At 41.7% G+C, this 18,914-nt stretch overlaps 2 protein-coding genes across 4 annotated transcripts in view; one reads left to right on the top strand and one right to left on the bottom strand.

Moving 5' to 3' along the window:
- dock5 (dedicator of cytokinesis 5) overlaps nucleotides 1-18,914 on the bottom strand; it is a 39,441-nt gene that overhangs the window by 11,619 nt on the left and 8,908 nt on the right. For all 3 annotated transcript variants that reach the window (XM_082555217.1, XM_082555215.1, XM_082555216.1), the window contains exons 6-32: nucleotides 18,606-18,754; nucleotides 18,336-18,471; nucleotides 18,087-18,244; nucleotides 15,128-15,209; nucleotides 14,420-14,549; nucleotides 13,617-13,689; nucleotides 11,356-11,498; nucleotides 11,075-11,200; nucleotides 10,819-10,943; nucleotides 9,317-9,415; nucleotides 9,015-9,087; nucleotides 8,788-8,891; nucleotides 8,350-8,530; nucleotides 7,907-8,004; nucleotides 7,736-7,825; nucleotides 6,361-6,461; nucleotides 6,095-6,229; nucleotides 5,890-6,001; nucleotides 5,418-5,488; nucleotides 5,083-5,189; nucleotides 4,807-4,943; nucleotides 2,709-2,804; nucleotides 2,424-2,522; nucleotides 1,949-2,119; nucleotides 1,737-1,837; nucleotides 499-557; nucleotides 92-246 (exon numbers count right to left, since the gene is read on the bottom strand). In XM_082555217.1, coding sequence (XP_082411343.1) covers nucleotides 92-246; nucleotides 499-557; nucleotides 1,737-1,837; nucleotides 1,949-2,119; nucleotides 2,424-2,522; nucleotides 2,709-2,804; nucleotides 4,807-4,943; nucleotides 5,083-5,189; nucleotides 5,418-5,488; nucleotides 5,890-6,001; nucleotides 6,095-6,229; nucleotides 6,361-6,461; nucleotides 7,736-7,825; nucleotides 7,907-8,004; nucleotides 8,350-8,530; nucleotides 8,788-8,891; nucleotides 9,015-9,087; nucleotides 9,317-9,415; nucleotides 10,819-10,943; nucleotides 11,075-11,200; nucleotides 11,356-11,498; nucleotides 13,617-13,689; nucleotides 14,420-14,549; nucleotides 15,128-15,209; nucleotides 18,087-18,244; nucleotides 18,336-18,471; nucleotides 18,606-18,754 — 3,111 coding nt within the window. The remainder of the gene's footprint in view (nucleotides 1-91; nucleotides 247-498; nucleotides 558-1,736; nucleotides 1,838-1,948; nucleotides 2,120-2,423; nucleotides 2,523-2,708; nucleotides 2,805-4,806; nucleotides 4,944-5,082; nucleotides 5,190-5,417; nucleotides 5,489-5,889; nucleotides 6,002-6,094; nucleotides 6,230-6,360; nucleotides 6,462-7,735; nucleotides 7,826-7,906; nucleotides 8,005-8,349; nucleotides 8,531-8,787; nucleotides 8,892-9,014; nucleotides 9,088-9,316; nucleotides 9,416-10,818; nucleotides 10,944-11,074; nucleotides 11,201-11,355; nucleotides 11,499-13,616; nucleotides 13,690-14,419; nucleotides 14,550-15,127; nucleotides 15,210-18,086; nucleotides 18,245-18,335; nucleotides 18,472-18,605; nucleotides 18,755-18,914) is intronic.
- LOC309719500 (uncharacterized protein) lies at nucleotides 16,223-17,124 on the top strand (the record flags this gene model as incomplete). Its single annotated transcript, XM_082555664.1, has 2 exons — nucleotides 16,223-16,240; nucleotides 16,380-17,124. The coding sequence occupies exon 2, from the start codon at nucleotides 16,585-16,587 to the stop codon at nucleotides 17,122-17,124; it is 540 nt and encodes a 179-aa protein (XP_082411790.1). The 5' UTR covers nucleotides 16,223-16,240; nucleotides 16,380-16,584.

Raw genomic sequence — 18,914 nt, 5'->3', positions numbered from 1 at the left:
GCATCACAAATGTCATATTTAGCCAGGAGCAGCTTTCGCAGAATTCAAACAAAAACCACCAAAGTGGCGAACTTCTGAGGCAGATTTTCACCGTTTCAAACGTGTGTCCAGGGCTGAAGTTGTGCTCGCACTGCATCATATCAAAGAAGATTGGGATGGTGGCTTTCCTCAGTTCGGGCTCAGGCACTAATGTGACCTCCAGAATGGGTCCGACCATAGCTGGGATGAACTTCATTTTGTGGGGGCCTGAGGGACAACGAACATTATCACACAGAAACATCATAGTGTTATTTGAGGAGGCAATAAACCACATCTTCATTCTCAACAAAGAGAGGACAAATCTAATAATGTGGCAAACAAAACAACAACAAAATATGAAGCCGGACAATAAAAAAATATTGTCTTGTTATTCCCCTTGCATTACTTGCAGGGAATGAATACACAGTTCCACAAACTCTGTGATAACAGAAGCATTACCAGATGGTCCAGCACACTCACCGAGATTATACCACATATCTCTGATCTTAAATCCAATAGTCTTCCTCATGTCTCCGTATCTGCAGCAAAATTCAATCAAAGCGTTGTTAAAATATGCTCTACAACCACAACAAAAGTGGCATAAGAGGTGTGCAAATGGGAAATGATGACAAAATGCAGTCATTTGCATATGATTTAAATCTTATATTTAACTGCAGAAAGGAAAACAAAAAATAGAACAAATAATTATCAGACCACATCCTACCTCGTAGTACCATATCACCCATATAGAGCAGCTCACTTGCTTGCTAGAGTATTTAAAAGTAAAATGGGAGGCAGAGCCTTCAGCTTTCAGCCACCTCTTCAGCTTCCAGTTTGGATTCGGTAGATCATAAAGGGCCATCTGATTGCTGGGTCTGTATTACTGTATGGTCTGTACAATGTAAAGCACCTTTAGGCCACTGTTGCTATTATTTGCGCTATATCAATAAAATTGAATCAAAAACTCTCTTGTTCTTTTAGTTTGAGAAGCTGGCAGATAAGGACCTGTGAGGTATCTGTCAAACTCCTGTAGGTACTCTGGCTTCCCACTAAAACCAGTTTGTTTAAATGGAGTGGTACATACTGTTGAATTACCAGGATACCCTTTATTTCTTAGAACTTGAGAAGAACATTAGATTTCAATTTTTTTGGTCCATTTTAACACTATAATTTGACCCGCAGAGCCTGATTCTCCACCCGCTCCACTAACCAAATTTACCACTTCTTTAATCAATGCAACAGCGGACGTAATAGGAATGGGGTTTTCAAATGATTAATCAGTCTTTTAATGTGATGAACTTGAGTTCGGTAGCACAATGTGCCACAGGAGAACAGAAGTAATGGTTGCTAACGAGGCCCAATGTATGCCTTTGTAGATACTCCATTAAAAAATTCATAAATGATTTATGATGAATTATTCCATTAATCATTATTTGCCATTTACAAGATTTCCAATCAATTTCAGGTTACATTAGAAGAAAACAAATGTGCTTTCAAAAATAAGGACTTTTCAAAACAAAAGTGATGCCAGTCTTTTTTTTCTTGTATTGTGTATTAAAAATAAAAATGAAAACACATTTATTCTTCAGCATTTAATATGCTTTTCTTCCATATTTAGCCAATTATAAAACGCACTCTATTTTTGTTTACATTCTACACAACGCACAATCTGTTTGTTATCTTTAATAACCTGTCTGATGAATAGTAAATGGTCTCACTTGTTCAGTATCTTGTTTCGTTTTTCTTGAGAGAAGGACTCCAGCTGCAGCGTCTTGTGAGTGAGAAACGCCACGGTCAAATGAAAGTAGTTATTCCACAGCTGCGAGGGGAAGCAGGGTTTTCAAATATTAATACCATAATTAACCGATTTCGAGTTTGTGTTTAATAAAGAATGTAACCTCTACTGAAGCAGGAGGAGGACGAGACTAACCTGGAGTTCAAAATGCACCTTGTCCAGGAAAAACTTGTTAAGGACGTCTGAGTACAGGTTAATGGCCCTGAGGAAGACTCCCATCTGCACCAGGTTCATGACCATCCAGTCAGCGGGGAAGACATTTCCCATGAGGTCTTTAAACATGATGAATGTCTCCATGAGGAAGTCCTTGGGTCAAAAGTACAATAAAATCATTACTGCATGGGTTTACTCTCCAGCCCTTTAAAGAAATATAATAAAACCTGCCAAAAATTCACAGCACTGCAACTACACGTCAGTCAGGCATAATGGTCCCACGGCTTAATTAAGGCCCACGGACATCCTCATCATGCGTGCTTAATCCACTGCATGAAATGTCTAGAATCAATATTCTCTTAAGGAGCAGTAAGTGGCCTGGGTGGTTTAAAGCCCATTATTGATGAGATGCTTCAGGACAAGCTGTAGCCAAGAGGGGAGGAACCAAGACACTTACAATGATATCCTGTCTCGTCTTGAAGGTGCTGATGTAGTGGGAGTAATGCATGTCGTCCATTTGTTTGAGGATCGCCGTCATGCAGGCGAGATAGTGACCCTGCCACAAGAGAGAGACAGTCAAATATCTTTAAAGTAAAAAAAAAAAAAGACACTTTCAGCACATATTTTACATATTCAGCTATATATATAGCCATTGTTCATGTCAGTGCCATTAATATTAAAACCAATGCTGACAATGTGGTTGTCAAGGACACATTTCAGCTGTAATATGAGTGTGTCTTACAATGAGAGGAGATGATCGGTCCATGCTGATGACAGTGCGATTAACCCTGCGAAGAAGCCTCTCCATTATCAGCTGAACGTGCCCCCTGGTTGGACCCTGCGCAGACAGAACAGCTTCAGGCACCGTTACCAGCGACGTAGACGTGCTGTCACAGACTGACAGAATCCCTTTTTGTTAAACTGTTAACAGGGGCGCTTTCATTATTTTTGAAATACTCAGCTTTTACAGTATTTGTCCCCGTGGAGATGAATGAAATTCCCTTTGCGGTGCCCACAGTATTTAATTTTAAAATAGACACACACGCGCACATACACACATAAAATATAATAACTCAATCAATTAGTGGATTGATTCACTAATTCCAGTTGTCAAGCATTTCTGTATCAGAAACTGTCATGTCTGGATTTTAGTCATATTAGAGTAAAAATTCAAGAGAAAAATTGTGGTCGTCCATCCCCCCCCCCCATTTCTGACTAACAAGTAGTTGTGGCAACTAACTGCTCCTCAGGTGGTTGAGAGTGCAACAACCTCAACCTCTGTGTGACCTCTGGTTTCCTGGTGGAATCCGTCTCTAAACCATCACGGCCTGATTCGTGCTGACTGCAATCACTCTCAGACAAACTGGCGAAGGCTTGTAAATAATAGCAGACTGCTGCCGCACGTTCCAGCTAATCACAGTCATTCTGTTCCAATGAGCTCAGAGTTGGAACTCAACTCAACTGGTTGCCATCGGGTTGTATTCTGGTTATAATCCTTTATATAAGAGAGGCTACATCATTTTGCAGTTGAATTGCTGTCCTGCAGCAATTATGTCCCTGTTTGTGGGGGAATGTCTGAAATCCTGTTACAAATCCACGTGGTTCTGGCTGGATTATGAATATGAATAGTTATTGTACATTTTGTGTACATGCAGAAGGCTCCAGATTTGTGATTTTTACCAGATTGCATGAAATTGACCACATTCAGTTGCAAACTAAATTAATCAGGATTAATTTATGCTTTCTGGCAATGGAAAGAAAACTTAGAAACAATTCAAAAATACAAACAAATGTGTACAACCTATAAGAGACTGCCAGCTCTAAGGTTTTTAGCGTTTTAATGGATTCAGCTCTAAATTTACTGACACCACGTTGTCAGCTTGGCTACATTTTTGACCACAAAACTCAGCAGCAGTTTGCATATCACCAAGCTACACACGAAGCCTGCTCTCTCATCTAAACAGTAAAAAGATACTGCAGTGGGATTTGTTGAATTTATTGCTTTCTACTTTATTACTCTGTCATGCTTGTGCTGAATCATCCTTTGACATAGCTCTATTTTTGGAACTCGTGAATATGGGCAGGTCGCTGGTCTGTTATGGTCTGCTGTTTTTCTTTAGGTATAAAATAAAAGGATGAAATAATTTAATGTGTATTTTTCATATTTATCAACGTTAGAAGGTAGGCTTCACACTAGTAAATGTAGGTTTGTGGATTATCCAGACAACCTATGTGGGAAGTGATGTGACTGCCATTTTTCTTCTCACTGGAGCATCAAAGAAGGTAATTCCATTCATCTCCGGTATAATAGGGTGGGGGGGTGGGGGGGGGGGGGGGGGGGGGGAGAGGAAAAGTCACTAGAGAGCAATATTTCAAAACCTAGGCAAGTAAAAGTCAAACTGGGATAACTAGATGTTCCACTTAACCATCCATCCATCCATTTTGAACAGCTTATCTTGGATAAGCACAACAGTGGCAGCAGGGTAAGCAGAGCAGCCAAGACATTCCTATCCTTAACTACATCCTCCAGCTTCTCCAGAGGATCGCAGACTCCTCCAGGTTAGATGAGATCTATAATCCCTCCAGCATGCTATGGGTCTGCCTAAGGCTTTTTTCTCCAGTTAAAAGTACTAAGATAAAATCTAAAAATAGGCTCAATTCAATCCAACTGGCTCCTTGTGATGGTAAAGAGTAGCAGTTTTTCTTTGTGATCCCCATGGATACCTAAGCTCTTTACGCTCTCTGTGGATAAATTGAATTTTGGCAGCTCGTATCGACCACCTCATTTCTGACGAGATAATTCCTACGGTAATTTGGACGTGAACCAGTAATTGCCTCACCACGTCTTTGCGGTCCAGGTTGTCCAGCACTGTGCTGAGCAGCTGGACGCAGGCCTCGTAGTCTGGTTTAGTCGAGTGGTCGTCCAGCTGCCCACTCAGCTGATCGGTAACAAGCGGCAGAAGCACATCTCGACACTCTGAGGGAACACGGCACATTTCCCGTTAATGGATCTAACCTAATAAACTTGTACGCAAGTGTAAAAGTTGCTTTTCCTCTTTCATCTCATACGAAATGTCATCACAGGCTTTTTTTTTTTGAGCCTCAAGGACTCCTACCTGGCTGCCTGAAAAGGTCACTCTCCACCATTTTACACATGCAACCAAGCTTCTGACGCACGAGCTGAGAGTCGGGAATGCTCTCGATGAACTTCGCGAGGAGAACGCTGAAAGAAAAAGAGGCAAAAGAGCAGCTGTGACAATTTTAATGCTATTCACATTTCACATCCAGTAATTATAGTCACAGAGGACTAATGAGCCGCACACACGACGGGTTGATTTTACTGCGGCAAGAATTGAGGAAAAACGCCTCCTTTGCTCAGAAGTAAATATGACAATTTGCACGTAGACAGGCAATTATCATTTCCCGCTGTGCAAACTCTCTGGAGAGTTACCTGAGCTCCACAGGATCAAACACAGTCTGGATGTCATTAATGATGCTGGGGAGGTATTTCAATATAGCCCCCTGAAAAAAAGAAAAGAATCAGGTCTCATCAGGCTGAAGACGATTTTTATTCTCTAGTCAAACAAGCTTTTTAACTGAGCTTGTTCCTCACCTCATCGAGCCCGCCAGCAAAGAGCTCACATTATTTTGCAGTTAATTTGTACAGCTTCCTCCATAACTTGTGTACAACAGTGTAACACATTTTTCACAGCTGGATTGCTGCAGTTATTGAACAGCAGCAGCAGAAAAACAGAGACCAAAAACCAAAATAATATCTTCATAAAGTCTGACCAGCTGCATTTTAGTTCCATTGTAAAGCTAGACAAATGGCTTTTTGGTTAAAAATAAATAAATAAATACAATTATAAAATGCTTCCACATGATATATTTAGTTCCTAAACACACAAACACCTTCAATGTACCTTTATCTTTACTCCCTCATCCAGCGGTCTGTCCATGAGAGAGTTGAAAGAGAGGAAGAGGGTGCGGATGGAGTTGAAGAAAGCGTCTCCGTCCTCGCTGTTCCCATAGAACCTGCAGTAAAAACACCACCATTAAAACACAAGAAGTCACCCTCCGAATGATGGAAATGCTGAGTGGATTCTTGTGTTGCAGTGCTTCTCACACCTGAGATAGAGGACTCGGGACTGTACAATAAACCTGAACAGGTACTTGAGAGCTTTGAGTGCAGCATAGAGTCTCTCAGTCAGGCCAGGCTCTTCAGCATGGCCCACATAGTAGTTAAGCACCCCGGTTAGCTTCCTGAGAAAGTGAATCAGTTAGACATTAAGGTCTAAGGGGGTAATTATGGTGTGGGAGGAGAAGAAGAGCTGAAAGAATTAAGAATAAACAGCACAAGCTATTAAAAGTATAAATATAGAACGGGGACTCACACGTAAGCCAAGGTGGCGCTGAAGTGCTTGTTGATGTAGGTTTCCAAGACGGGGTTAAAGTGCTGGAATTTGATGTCGCCAATAAGAGTAATTATAAATACCTGGATAAATGCAAAAGGAACAAGGAGGAAATAAAACTAAAGTCTGTGCAGATTAAAACAGTTCATAAAGGTTATCATTTTATGTAAATGAAAAGTTGTTCACTCCTCTAACGTTATAGAAAGGCTGTATCAAGTAGGCGCTAATGCAAACAGAGCATCACACAGTCACTACTTCACACGAAGTGCCAGGTTTTGGTAAAAAAGTATTAGTTCAAACAATCGGAAAAACATCAAGAGGCAAATGCGCTCAAAGCTGCTATGAATGGCCATATTTCATAAAGTCTGCCATCACAGACAAGAGGGAGGCATGATATGATTTAAATATAGAGATGACAACACACATTTTCATACAGCGCGTCCTAGAAGGCATTCACAGCGTTCCACTTAGCTGTTTGCACGAGAAGTGCCAGATTCAGTTATGTTACAAACGGAAGAAAACAGAGAGACGAGAAAGTTTTAACCCCGATTACTCTGTCACCATCGCACAGCCTGGGTGTGAAAGTCAGATTGCTGCTTTCAGGAGTCATAGTAATAATAAACAGTGGGTTCTTGCCAACCTTGGCATAAAAAAAAGAAAGTGTGTGTGTGTTTGCGGGGGTAGGGATCAATCATCTCACAAGCAGTTCTGATGGACTACGCTGGAGCATTAAACGCGTTCAAAAGCCAAAAACACTGGGTGGCTTTTAAGAAGCAGGCACAGGAACTGCATTTATCATCAAGGCTGGTGATCGCAGCAACTTTCGCACAATTTTTGTAAATTTCAGAATGAATTTAAATTTGGGAAGGAAAAAAAATTCTAAACTTGTGAAATCAGTTCAGTTTTATTATTATGACTCATTTTCATCCCTGTGAACTGATTCAGCCTGAGAGAACCCAAACTGAAACTCAACAGTAGGATTTAACACATACTGACACTGGCTGCTGTTGCATGTAAACTTTTTTTTTTTTGTCAGCTGTCTTTGATGTGTTTTGATCAGCTGACTGAAAATGGGCATATATACTGTACAGTTTGTTCACTGCAACAACAACAGTGCCTGTCATTGGGTAGCCAGAGGACATTGACAGGAAGAGCTCAGCAAGACACTAATCAGGTTAAATCATTTACATTTGATTTGTTGTTTATACTGATGGGATTATGAAAAGGTTTGTTCCACACCCCTGCAATTAAGCAATGGGTTGATCCCAATTATGGAGTGTTTTAATTGTGTTTGGGCTTTTAAACTGATGAGAATCCTAATATTAGGCTATATGCAATTGTAGCTCCTGTGACTAACCAAGGCATTAAACACCGGAGTGTCAAAGGTGTCCTTTTCTGAGGTTTCCATCATGATGTTGAACAGGGCATCGAGAGTGTCCTGGAGGAACTGTGGATTAAACAAAAACCTGTTACAACAATGCCATTAAATACAGTGTTCTAAAACACTCTAGATAATTTTTGTGCATACTTTAACTATCTCGCTTCCTTCCACCTCCATGAGTCTTTGCAAAATCTGGTCAAGATCCTCAGTGTTAGACCTCCAGTTCAAAAGGCCGAGTAGATCCACTAAAGGAGAAAGGGGAGAAAACAAATGAACACACAAAAAGCAGCAGGAGCAACGTCTCCTCTGTTGCCACATCACTTAATGTAATCCACATTAAAAGGCAGAAATTTCAGCATTAATTGAATCAGAAATGCATCAGACAGCATCAACACATCAGCAAAATATTGGCAACACGGATCACTTTAATTAATTTCAAAGCCATCAGCAGGGAGGTCAAATGACAGTATGCTTAGCTATCCATCAACAAAGCTGTTTCATTTCTTAAAACACCACTTGTGACAGGACATCTTTTCATTATGACAGGCTGGAAGGGTGGCAGAAAAAATAAGAGATGAGCCAGATGGTACCATTCTGAGTGAGTTTAGTGGAGCAGGTGAGTGTGGCAAGCTGGAAGCTGTCCTTAGTCACAGGAATGACTCCTGAATGGTGGAACGGCTTTCCCGTTTGCTTCTCCTTCTCCTCCACTTCCGCCCAGGTTGCTGGCAAGGTGAGATAAACCTTAGCATCCTCTGCTTTTTTCACGTCAACCTAGGAAAAGTCAGAAACTAGGGAATGAATCATGAGGTTTCACTGATCAATGGAAATCTAATTTCATATTTATTGACTCTGGAGAGATTCATGAATAATCCATCTACCCATTGTCAGCTATTCAAGACAGGCTTTTTGCATAATTAGATAAAAGCAATAAACATTCTCTTGCTTATCTTAAAGCTCAATGAATTACCTTTAACACAGCATAAATATGTGAAAAGCATCCTGTCCTATACATCATTCCGCAACAATACCTTATAGACGATAAGATCGTGTCTGCCATCTCTCAGCGTGGTTCCGTCTCCTCTCATAAGCCGGACGAAGGCCATGCCAAAGGGCTTCTCTGACTTGTCCCTAGCTGAAGGGCACATAGGAGCATAAAGATGGGAACTCATCCAAGAACACTCACACTAGCTGTGTTTAACATGGTGGCAGCATTACACGTGGGTGTTTGTCATACAAATAAGGCACAGTCACTCACAGTCCTGGGAGGATCTGTGTCTAAACATCACCCTCAAGTGGCAGCGGCACACGTCTTCAATGGGAATCGTCACCTTGCAAGGACAAGGAAAAAAAAGGTACTGGAATTAGGAAATGTGCTAATACAGGATTATGCATATGGAACAAATGCAGTTGGGAGATTTACATATAGCGCATTCAACCAATGCAGTCCCAACAGATTATTGTATAAATTGAGCCACAGCAAATCCATTTTGAAAAGAAATCTCATTAGATAACATGACGGCACAGAGCTGCTCATGTGGGTGCTTGCTGTGAGCTTACCTTCGCTGTTTCATTCCAACAAGGCTGCTTCACCTGGTAGTAAATGACAGACTTGTACTCCGTTATGCCATCATAACCGGCTCCAGGGAATATGGCTTTCTAAAGACATTAAAGGAAGAGATTAGTTTACATGACAGGAACATCTTCAATGTTCTTTCTGCTGTTTTCAATTGTCTCTAACTTTTTTCTTTTTTGGTTAAAGTACAGCAAAGCACATAAATTGCTACATGTAATCAATACAGAGTTACAAAATGTCAGTTATCAGTTAGATAATGATGCAGCAATACGGATGGTCTCCCACCAAAGGATTTTAAGAAACAATTTAGCTTGAATAATTTGGTAGATCCCTCCTTCACATCATCCACTGCCGCTTATCTGAGTTTGGGTCATAGTTGAAGCTCCAACTTCCCTCACCCAAGCCACCTCTTCCAGCTCATCTCAAGGGACACAGAGTTGTTTCCAATCCAGCTGAGAGATATAATTTCTCTGTTGAGTCCTAGCTCTGCCCTGGGGCCTCCTCCTATTAGGACTTGCCCGAAACTAGTTGGTTTCCAAGAGGCATCCTAATCAGATGCCTAATCCACCTCAACTGGCTCCTTTCAATGTCAAGGAGCAGCAGTTCTACTCCAAGTCCCTCTCAAATGACTGAACTCTAACCCTATCACTTCAGGGAGAACCCTGCTACCCTTTGAAGCAAACTCATTTATCTGCAACCTAATTTTTTCAGTCACTACCCAGAGCTCATGACCAGAGGTGAGGGTAGCAACTTAGATTGGCCAATAAGTCGTCTGCTTTGCTTTAACAACAGATTATTACAATGTCTGCTTCACTGAGGACGTGGCGCCAATCTGTTTGTCAATCTCATGCTACACTCTCCCATCACTTTTGAACAAGACAGCAAGTGACTCAAATCCTCCATTTGGGGTAGTAATTCATCCTGGTCTAGGAGTGAGCACTCCACCCTATTTTGAGTGGCCTCAGACTTTGAAGGTGTTGATTCTCATTCCAACAGTCCCACACTTTGCTGCTAGTTATGAAGTTATCATGGATATCATTGGATTGGAAAGACAAGTCTCATTCTGGAGACACTCATATGGATCTTAAAAAGCTGCAGGTATTTATTAAACCAATGGGAAGAATTCTGCAAATAGCTGGAAGCAACAAAGCAAGCTTCAACTCCAAATTATGTTTTACAAAATCCACAATAGGGCATATTTATTGGTGAATCTCATCAATAATCTCTAACAGAGAGGTATGGGGCAACTTGAGTAAGTGAACTGTGCTTTCCAGTTTTTATAGACTAGTGTTTACTAAACAGAAAAAAAACAGAACTTCTGATTGTTGATAAGTGAAATAGAACACTTTTCTATCTTTAGGGCTGTCCACAACCACATGTATACTGTCACAATTATATGACTTATATAAAGATGCCATTCAGTAAGCTGCATTAAGATCAAATTAAATTACATTTTTTTTAAATGTCATTCACTGGTCTATTTTACCTCCATGGGATTGCCTTCATCATCGTGCACACTCAGTATGACCTCTACATTTTTGGGGGTCTTCTTTTTACCACGGTCAAATTCTCCTTGTAGCAAGGTTACATAAATATCATTCCTCACGTTTCCTGGATGAGGGATAACAGACGATCAGAAGGTTGTGTTGAGAAATTTTAAAAAAGCCCCTCACAGCTTCGTGAGCAATTAAAATGAGCATGACCGTCGTGAGAACTGCCCATCAACAAAGGCTTTAATTCACCAGGGAGGATGATTTCTGGAAAGCCCATTTTCCTGACGATAGCGGTGCTGCGGTCCACAAAGTGGGGGTAGTCCTTTCTGACTTGGGCAAGGTCCCCTGGGAGAAGCTTCATGGTCACAAACAGCCCTGCCAGCAAACATGTAAAGAAATTCAATGAGGCAGACTGCACCTTGCAGACCCCTCACACATCAATTATTTTCCTCAAAGCAAAAAAAAGGTCAATTTAGAGCAACCCTCTAAAATCACAGGGGAACACACTGTCTGTGAGCACTTCATTTTACCCTGGCCTTTGTGATTGACCTCCCGCGTGGCAATGACTTTGTTGAAGACAGCTGTGAGGGGCTCATTCTCTCCTATGACTCGAGAAGGGATGCGCGGAGACATGATGAGCTGCCTCTGACGGATGTAGGTTTCCATAGCTATCCTAAGAAGGAAATATAGAGGTGACAATACAATGAAAGTAAAAAAAAAAAAAAGAATCAACTGCCAGCATCTTTGACAGGTGACAAACAAATGGACGGAAGAGCTGCGAAGGCACTGTGAGGCTTTCTGGAGTTTTTGACAACACGCACCATCTCTCCCAGATCCCTGCTGCTCTGCTCGAGTGACTACAGCAGAGAAAATCTGCTTAAAATACTAGCACTACTCTAACTTTTAATAAGACAAACACCAATGTGTATAAATTTGAAATCTCTTTATAGATTTCCAAAAAAGAATCGATCAGTTTTGATCTTTAAAGTACTTTAAAGCCCTTGACCACATTTTTAGTTTACAGTTACACTACTATGGAAGTACTCAGCGAGGTTAGCCAAACATCTTTGTATCAGAAAACAGAATTACACAGTGCCGACGCTGTAATTACACAGAAGGGAATAATCACAAAACTCTATTGTAGTGGTTTAGTAACAAGGAACAAGGAAAGCAGAAACGTGTCAGCTAAGGTTTCACTGTCAGGTTTCTGTGTGCTGCAAAAGCATATATCACATTAAATCAATGAAATGTTGTGTTTTTACTCTTCTACAATGTTGGATTAGCTTTCAGTTCTCCAACACCATGCTATGGCTAGTCTGCTCTACCTGTGACTGCAGGTTAACACAGCAGATCGGGGTGTTAATCAAGGGCCAAAATAGGCCCAGCAAAAGGTCCCAGCTGGTCCACTGGATGGCTTTTTAAGGTGTAAAATTAGCAGAGAAAGAAAATCAATGGGTTTTTTTTGTTTTTTTGGAGGGGTTACTTTATTTTGCACCACAAAGCATGGTGTTACAGGCTGTTAAGGACGAGTCGCATCACGAGAGCTGTTGTCCAAACCATTAATTTAATCTGAGACAGAGGTCTGAATCATCATCACTTTTACAGCCTTCTTGCCGACAAAGACATCACCCAAGGCTTTTACATAATGATATTAGACTAAGACAGTTAAGCCGACACACTGTGCTGACAGCAAACTGAATGTAGAAAAACTGAGACGTGTTGTTGTAACTGCATTTTTCTTGCAGCATCTCATGCTGTTTTGTAAATGGAAAGTTTATTAAATATGAACGTTTATGTATCTATGAACGTTTTTTTTTTTATATGTTAGGTTATTATTTAGTTATTCTACTTCACCAGACCAGCTCAGATTAAACTGGGCAATGTGTGTCCCAAGATGTAAGGTGAACTCTAGAGTTTGCTACAGACAGCTTGCCAAAACTGGTGATCTCAATCGGTTCCATCTCACAGCCTTTCACCACGTTCAATGCTCAGGAGAAAAATGTAACAGTGTCTCGTTGTAGTTATTTATTTATTTATTTTTATCTTGTGTTCAATTAAAAATTTACTTACCCTGGTCTATTTATATTTACCTAATTGTTCGTACAGTGCGAAAACATTACTCTGTTAATGAAATGAAAAAAAAAATCATTAACCTGTCAAGGCTGGAAAGCTTAAAACGCTCAGCGGTGCAATCTTTCCTTTGTATATGTCCAAACAAAAACTAATATTTATCTGAAGGCTTGCATATTTCCTGTCAGATACAAAGCACATAGGGCCAAAGTCTTTCAAGATAAGAAGGATGCCACGAATTGAAAATTTAAATCAGTATTATTTTTTGGTCTCTACCTTCTCAAAAAGACAGAGTGATCTGTTCTAGAGTGAAAAGAAAAGAAAAACTGAGGTTAAAACTTGGTAAAATTTGTACAGAAGCCAGAAATGAGTCGAGATATTTTTGGCTCTCTTCCATCTACGATCCCTGTGAACATATGACTGTCATTGTTTATCTCCCCCCTCCCCCTCCAGTTTGTAGGTGCCCTAAAAACATGATCTTGAAGCTTCTCTTTCATTTAGAACTGCAAAAAGTGTTTTGTCCTTGAAATACAGTGTAGGAAAAGTCGAACTGCAGCCTTGGAAAAAGAAAAAAAAGCAAACGTAATGGAACACAGTTGGCAGTAAGTATAACTCGAGAGCTATTCATGTTCTTATGAATTATTTGTGCTCAATTGAGTTGCGTTACAAAACAAGACCGAGCCTGTAAACAGCAAAAATATGACAACATTAGAGGACTCACTGCTGAAAGGGGATGAAATGCTGTTTGTCCTCGTCATCTATTTTGCCGTGGGCAATGTCTGTTATGTCCATAACTGCAATGACAAACACATTGACACATTCACAGTAAGGATGCAGACTGAAAAAGATGAGCTAATTAACTAGATTTGACAGCGTTTTCTAGTAAATGCCAAAACGACAGCAAAATGGGAATCACCTTTTTTCTGTTTTATTTTTTAAAGAGCTCGGAAAGTTAATTAACTTATAAGTCTGGAAAGTGTATTTTCCACGTCTGAAAAAGAAGCCGAGCCAGGTGTTGGATCTCGCTCACCTGTTGCCTGGCGCAGCAGAAAGCCAGCTTAGTAAGATATATTGAGCGGTCTTGATCTTGCCTTTGAATTGTTCATTTCACCCGGATCTTTTCCTAGAATGCTTTTTTTTTTTTTAAACGCTTTTTCCCTGGCTAAGAATAATATGACTTCTGAGTTGAATGTTCATTCTGACTCCGGTTTCAGTCCATTTGCTGGAACACCAGAGGAAAACCATTTCCCATCAAATCCACTAATCATCTGGCCGAAAACAAAAAGACAGTTGCTAAACCAATTTTCCTCCGACTGCCTTGCCAAGGCAGAGTGAAGGCATTTTCTAGGTCAGGAAGCAGGTGTTCCCATTTCGTTTCGACACATGGATCTTTCATTTCTCCACCTCAACAAAACTATTCATGCATCTGTACCACGAGAGAGGGCTAGCTTTTTCTTTTTTTCCTTCTTAAATTGAACTTTTATACTGCTCTTACAAATATTAGGACATAAAAAAGTCCCTCACCGGCCACACCAAACGGTCTCCTAAGTCCGCCTGTTTGTTTCTTGCCCTCTTTCAGCTCCATGCTGCCCACTCTGATGATCTGGCACACCAGGAAGAGTCGCTGCCTCATCAAGTCAGTGCTGCTCAGGTCCTGGACACAGAAGACACACAAAAGATTATTTATTATGGCACTGCGAGAGATAAGGTGCATTAGGTACAAAAGGCAGTGACTCTACTTGCCAGTCATTGTGTACACACACAGGGCTGGAGCTGAGGACCAGATGGAAAATATTTCCATGATAAAGGAGTGGAGTAATAGCTTTAAACACATCGCCTTCCCAGCATGTTTATATGCTTATTTTTCTCAAGGTTTTTACTTTTCAAAGGACCATCCACTTGTGTGCTTTGCTATAATCTTAAACTGTACACCTTGATTAATGTGGCTTTATCACACTCCAAACCACTAGCTCCTGATGGCACACATGGAGGTTAACACAGTGACTTGATTACAGAGCACCGCTTATTAACTTAAGCAGAAGCAACATAATGGAGGCGAATGCATTCAAATTTTCAATGATGTGCTGTGAGTGAGCCATTCAGTGAAACTTTTAGTAAATTAGGAGCAATCCAGACGCTAATTGTCTTCTTTGTCACAGACTTCAGGCGGCGCTTGGATTGTTTAAATCTGAAAGAGAGGGAACGCACTGTGGTGGGTAGGGATTTGGTTACCGTGAATAGCGCTGGCAGGTTGTTGAGTTTTTCAATTTCTTTAGGCATTCCCGTACTGGCCCAGCGCACCAGGAAGTTCTCACTGCAAGAATTTAAATAAAAGTCACAGTTAGAGACGGCGTTATCTGAAACCAAAGCCAGTGATGTAAAAGCAGCATTATTTTATGTCTCACCCAATAAAATCCAAAAGTTTCCAGAAAAAAATTTCAAGTGTCTGCATATTTTAAATGCCATAATTATAAGAGCCTAGATATCCCTGTAGGCCTTACCAAACATAGGAGGATGCAGCCATCCTAAAAGAATCATCACCAGCCGGTCATTATTGGTATTTCTGTCAGGACCATTTTAGTCAAAACAAGACTGATTCCATCTGCAGTAAATTATATTTGGCGGTACATCCCTGTTCTGGGACCTCCCCGAGAGCACACATCCCTGCATTTCCATGCACAAATATGGAAAAATGCAGGTTGGACAGCAGCGAGACACCCCCACAGAACAGAGCATCCCATAACAATGCACATGACATCAAAGCTGCATCTACACAGGAAGTGATTTGCAGCAACGTGGTGACCATAGAAAGCCAATGTCATTCAGGGTGGCTTTAAGCAATGCTGTCAACACGAAGCAGGTGGGTCATCTCCGTGGCAAGCCAGTGAAGTGAATACTAATAAGAATGCAGAATAACAGAATAGACCAGCATCACGGAACATGACATCCGAGCGGCATTGAGGAGAGTTAACACAAGGAAAGCGGCGGGACCAGACGGCATCACCGGCCGTCTGCTACGCTGCTGTGCTGACCAGCTAGCAGGTGTGTTCACTTACATCTTCAACGAGTCCCTGGCGAAGTCTGTGGTCCCCACATGCTTCAAAAGATCCACCATCATCCCTGTGCCCAAGAACAGCAAACCCTCATCCCTGAACGATTACCGGCCAGTTGCACTGACCTCGGTAGTAATGAAGGTGTTTGAGAGGCTGCTGAAGAACATCATCTCCTCCTCCATCCCAAACACCACAGATCCGCTGCAGTTCGCCTACAGATCCAACAGATCCACAGAGGATGCCATCGCCCACGTCCTACACACCACTCTCAGCCACGTGGACAAGAAACAGGGTAACTATGTGCGAATGCTGTTTGTTGATTATAGTTCAGCGTTTAACACAATAGTGCCCTGCAGACTGTTCACAAAGCTGAGGGATCTGGGACTTAACAGCCGTCTGTGTGCATGGGTGTTGGACTTCCTCACTGGCAGAACTCAGGTGGTGAGGGTGGGTAGATGCGTCTCTAACAGCATCACCATCAACACAGGAGCACCTCAGGGATGTGTCCTCTCGCCACTGCTCTACTCCCTCTACACTTCAGACTGTGTGGCCACCCATGGCTCCAACACCATTGAGAACTTTGCTGATGACACAGTGGTGTTGGGTGCCATCTCCAACAACGATGAGGCGGCCTACATGGATGAAGTGAAGAATCTGGCATCATGGTGCCAGGACAACCACCTCCAGCTGAACGTCAGCAAGACCAAGGAGCTGGTGGTGGACTTCAGAAGGGGTCAGCACAGAGACTACAAGCCCATTATCATCAATAGAGCTCCAGTGGAGAGGGTGCAGTCCTTCAAGTGTCTTGGTGTCCACATCTCCTCAGACCTGACATGGGCTGCCCACATTCAGGTCCAGGCTAGGCAGCGCCTGTATCACCTACGACAACTGAGGAAGTTCAGGGTCTCTCCAAAGATCCTCAGGATTTTCTATACAGGTGCTGTGGAGAGCATCCTCACACAGAACATGACATCGTGGTTTGGGAACAGCTGTGTGAAGGACCAAAAAGCTCTCCAGAGAGTGATCCGTACAGCAGAACACTGCTGCAGGATTGCTCTCCCCCCGCTTCAGGACACCTACACCAGGAGATGCCGGACTAGAGCAGCGCAGATACTGAAGGACCAGCCCCATCCTGGCAACAAACTGTTCCAACTTCTGCAATCTGGTAGAAGGTGAACCTTGAATACTGAAGAGTGATGCATGACAGGCTACATTTTAGGACTATCTAGGCAACCGGAATTTCAACTAGCAACCAACTGTGAAGTTCAATGCGATGCTTAACATTCAAATCACTCCGTGTGTGACGGCAGCTTCAGTGAGACAAAGCACGAGTAGCATGAAACGATGGAGGTGGGTTGTAAAGCAACTTGCAGAAACAGCAATAAGAGCTTGCAGGCCAGCAGCTTAAACAGCAAACCACGAATAATATCTGCCAGCCATCTGCTGATGTAGTGAGGCACTGAGGTCAGCTGGTCAGCCTGGGTTTTCTCGCCAAGTCTGACTTCTTTCAGCTTTAGCCCTGCCAGATCTAAAGCTATTTGTTGCACTTAAAATGTTCCATCTACAAGATCTCAACGTCTGAGCGTAAAGTGAAAACAGTGTCATTTCCACTCGTTGCGTTTGTACGTGGTGGGTCAGATATGAGCATCGGCAGTATGACTGTTTCGAGGTTTTGCACCACTAATTTGTCTAACATTCAGTTAGCAAAATGTTTACTTTTTAAAGGTTGCTTTAATCACTTCCATTATTTATGCGGGTATAATGTCTAACAGCAAATAGAGACGGTAGTTTTCTACACCAGCAAGCAGATGAATGCCTAACAACGATCAGCCTTGAGTGCTAATTTAAAGCAGAGCTGTGCTGAGTTATTTGACGATAATGCACAACCTCCAGCCATTATTACATTTGTTTTCCCCATTGCATTACATAAATAATTGCAATTCCTAATTTTTCACTTTAGCAGTTGTAGTATTGCGAGCCATTAATACTTCTTTAAAAGTTTTCTGATCAATTATATAAACATTGTGAACATTTCTATAGACTTTTAGAGGCATAGACGAGCGCAAACTATCGAACGGCAAACTTGTTTAGTTGTCGAGTTAAGAGAAAAAAACAAAAAACAAAAAAAACAAGCTAACCTGATGAATTCAGACTGATCCGGGTCATACAGAGACATTAGCAGCTCGGCATCTTCTCCAATGTTACACACAAAGTTTTTCAAGTTCATGAACAAGCTGTAGGTGTGCACTGTACTGAAAAGAGTCTGACGCCTCATTTCCAGGTTCTGTAGCCGTGTCTGGATGAAAACAAGGCCGGAAACAGTGAGTGGACAACAACATTAAATGAAACTGACAGCCAGTGATAGTATCAACAAATCGGAACTGTGCCTTCTCCTCTTGTATCCTGTCATCAACGCTGCGGGAGGCGGTCTCATGGGCCCGGAACAGGCTGACCGTACTAGTCCTGTCAGGATTCAGCATGTTTCCCGCTTCATCCCGCACCACCAGGTCCAGACCCAGAATCCTGAGCAAGCCAGAGGATCAACACAGCATCAAATAAGTTTACAGAAGCAATTTTAAAAGGCTCACCCATACAACCTGAGGAGATTTTACAACAATAATAGTTCCTAAAGGAAAAAAAAAAAAAAGGATTCATACCGGTTTCCATAATCAATCTTTGCTGTGACTTTCTTTTTGAGCTCTACAAGGTCATCCTTGGGCAGCGTTCCTGACACTATCTGAGATCGATATTCGATGAGGCTGTAGGCCATCTGCTGCACAGTCCTGAACAAAATTGTCTTGTTCTCCTGCCAGTTAAACAGGTTTTATTATAAGTAATACCTTTCTTCAGAGGAATGAAGAGCAATGAAACTTTATAACAAAAGTGTGTCAAAGGGGTGAAAAACAGAGGTGCACGGAACTGTGTGTACAAAAGTCAAAGTGGCAGATAAAAGAAAAAAGTCTCCA

Source organism: Aulonocara stuartgranti (assembly GCF_965226115.1).
Source record: "Aulonocara stuartgranti genome assembly, chromosome: 12".
NCBI classification, from domain to species: domain Eukaryota; kingdom Metazoa; phylum Chordata; class Actinopteri; order Cichliformes; family Cichlidae; genus Aulonocara; species Aulonocara stuartgranti.
This window is presented reverse-complemented; position numbering and strand designations above follow the sequence as displayed.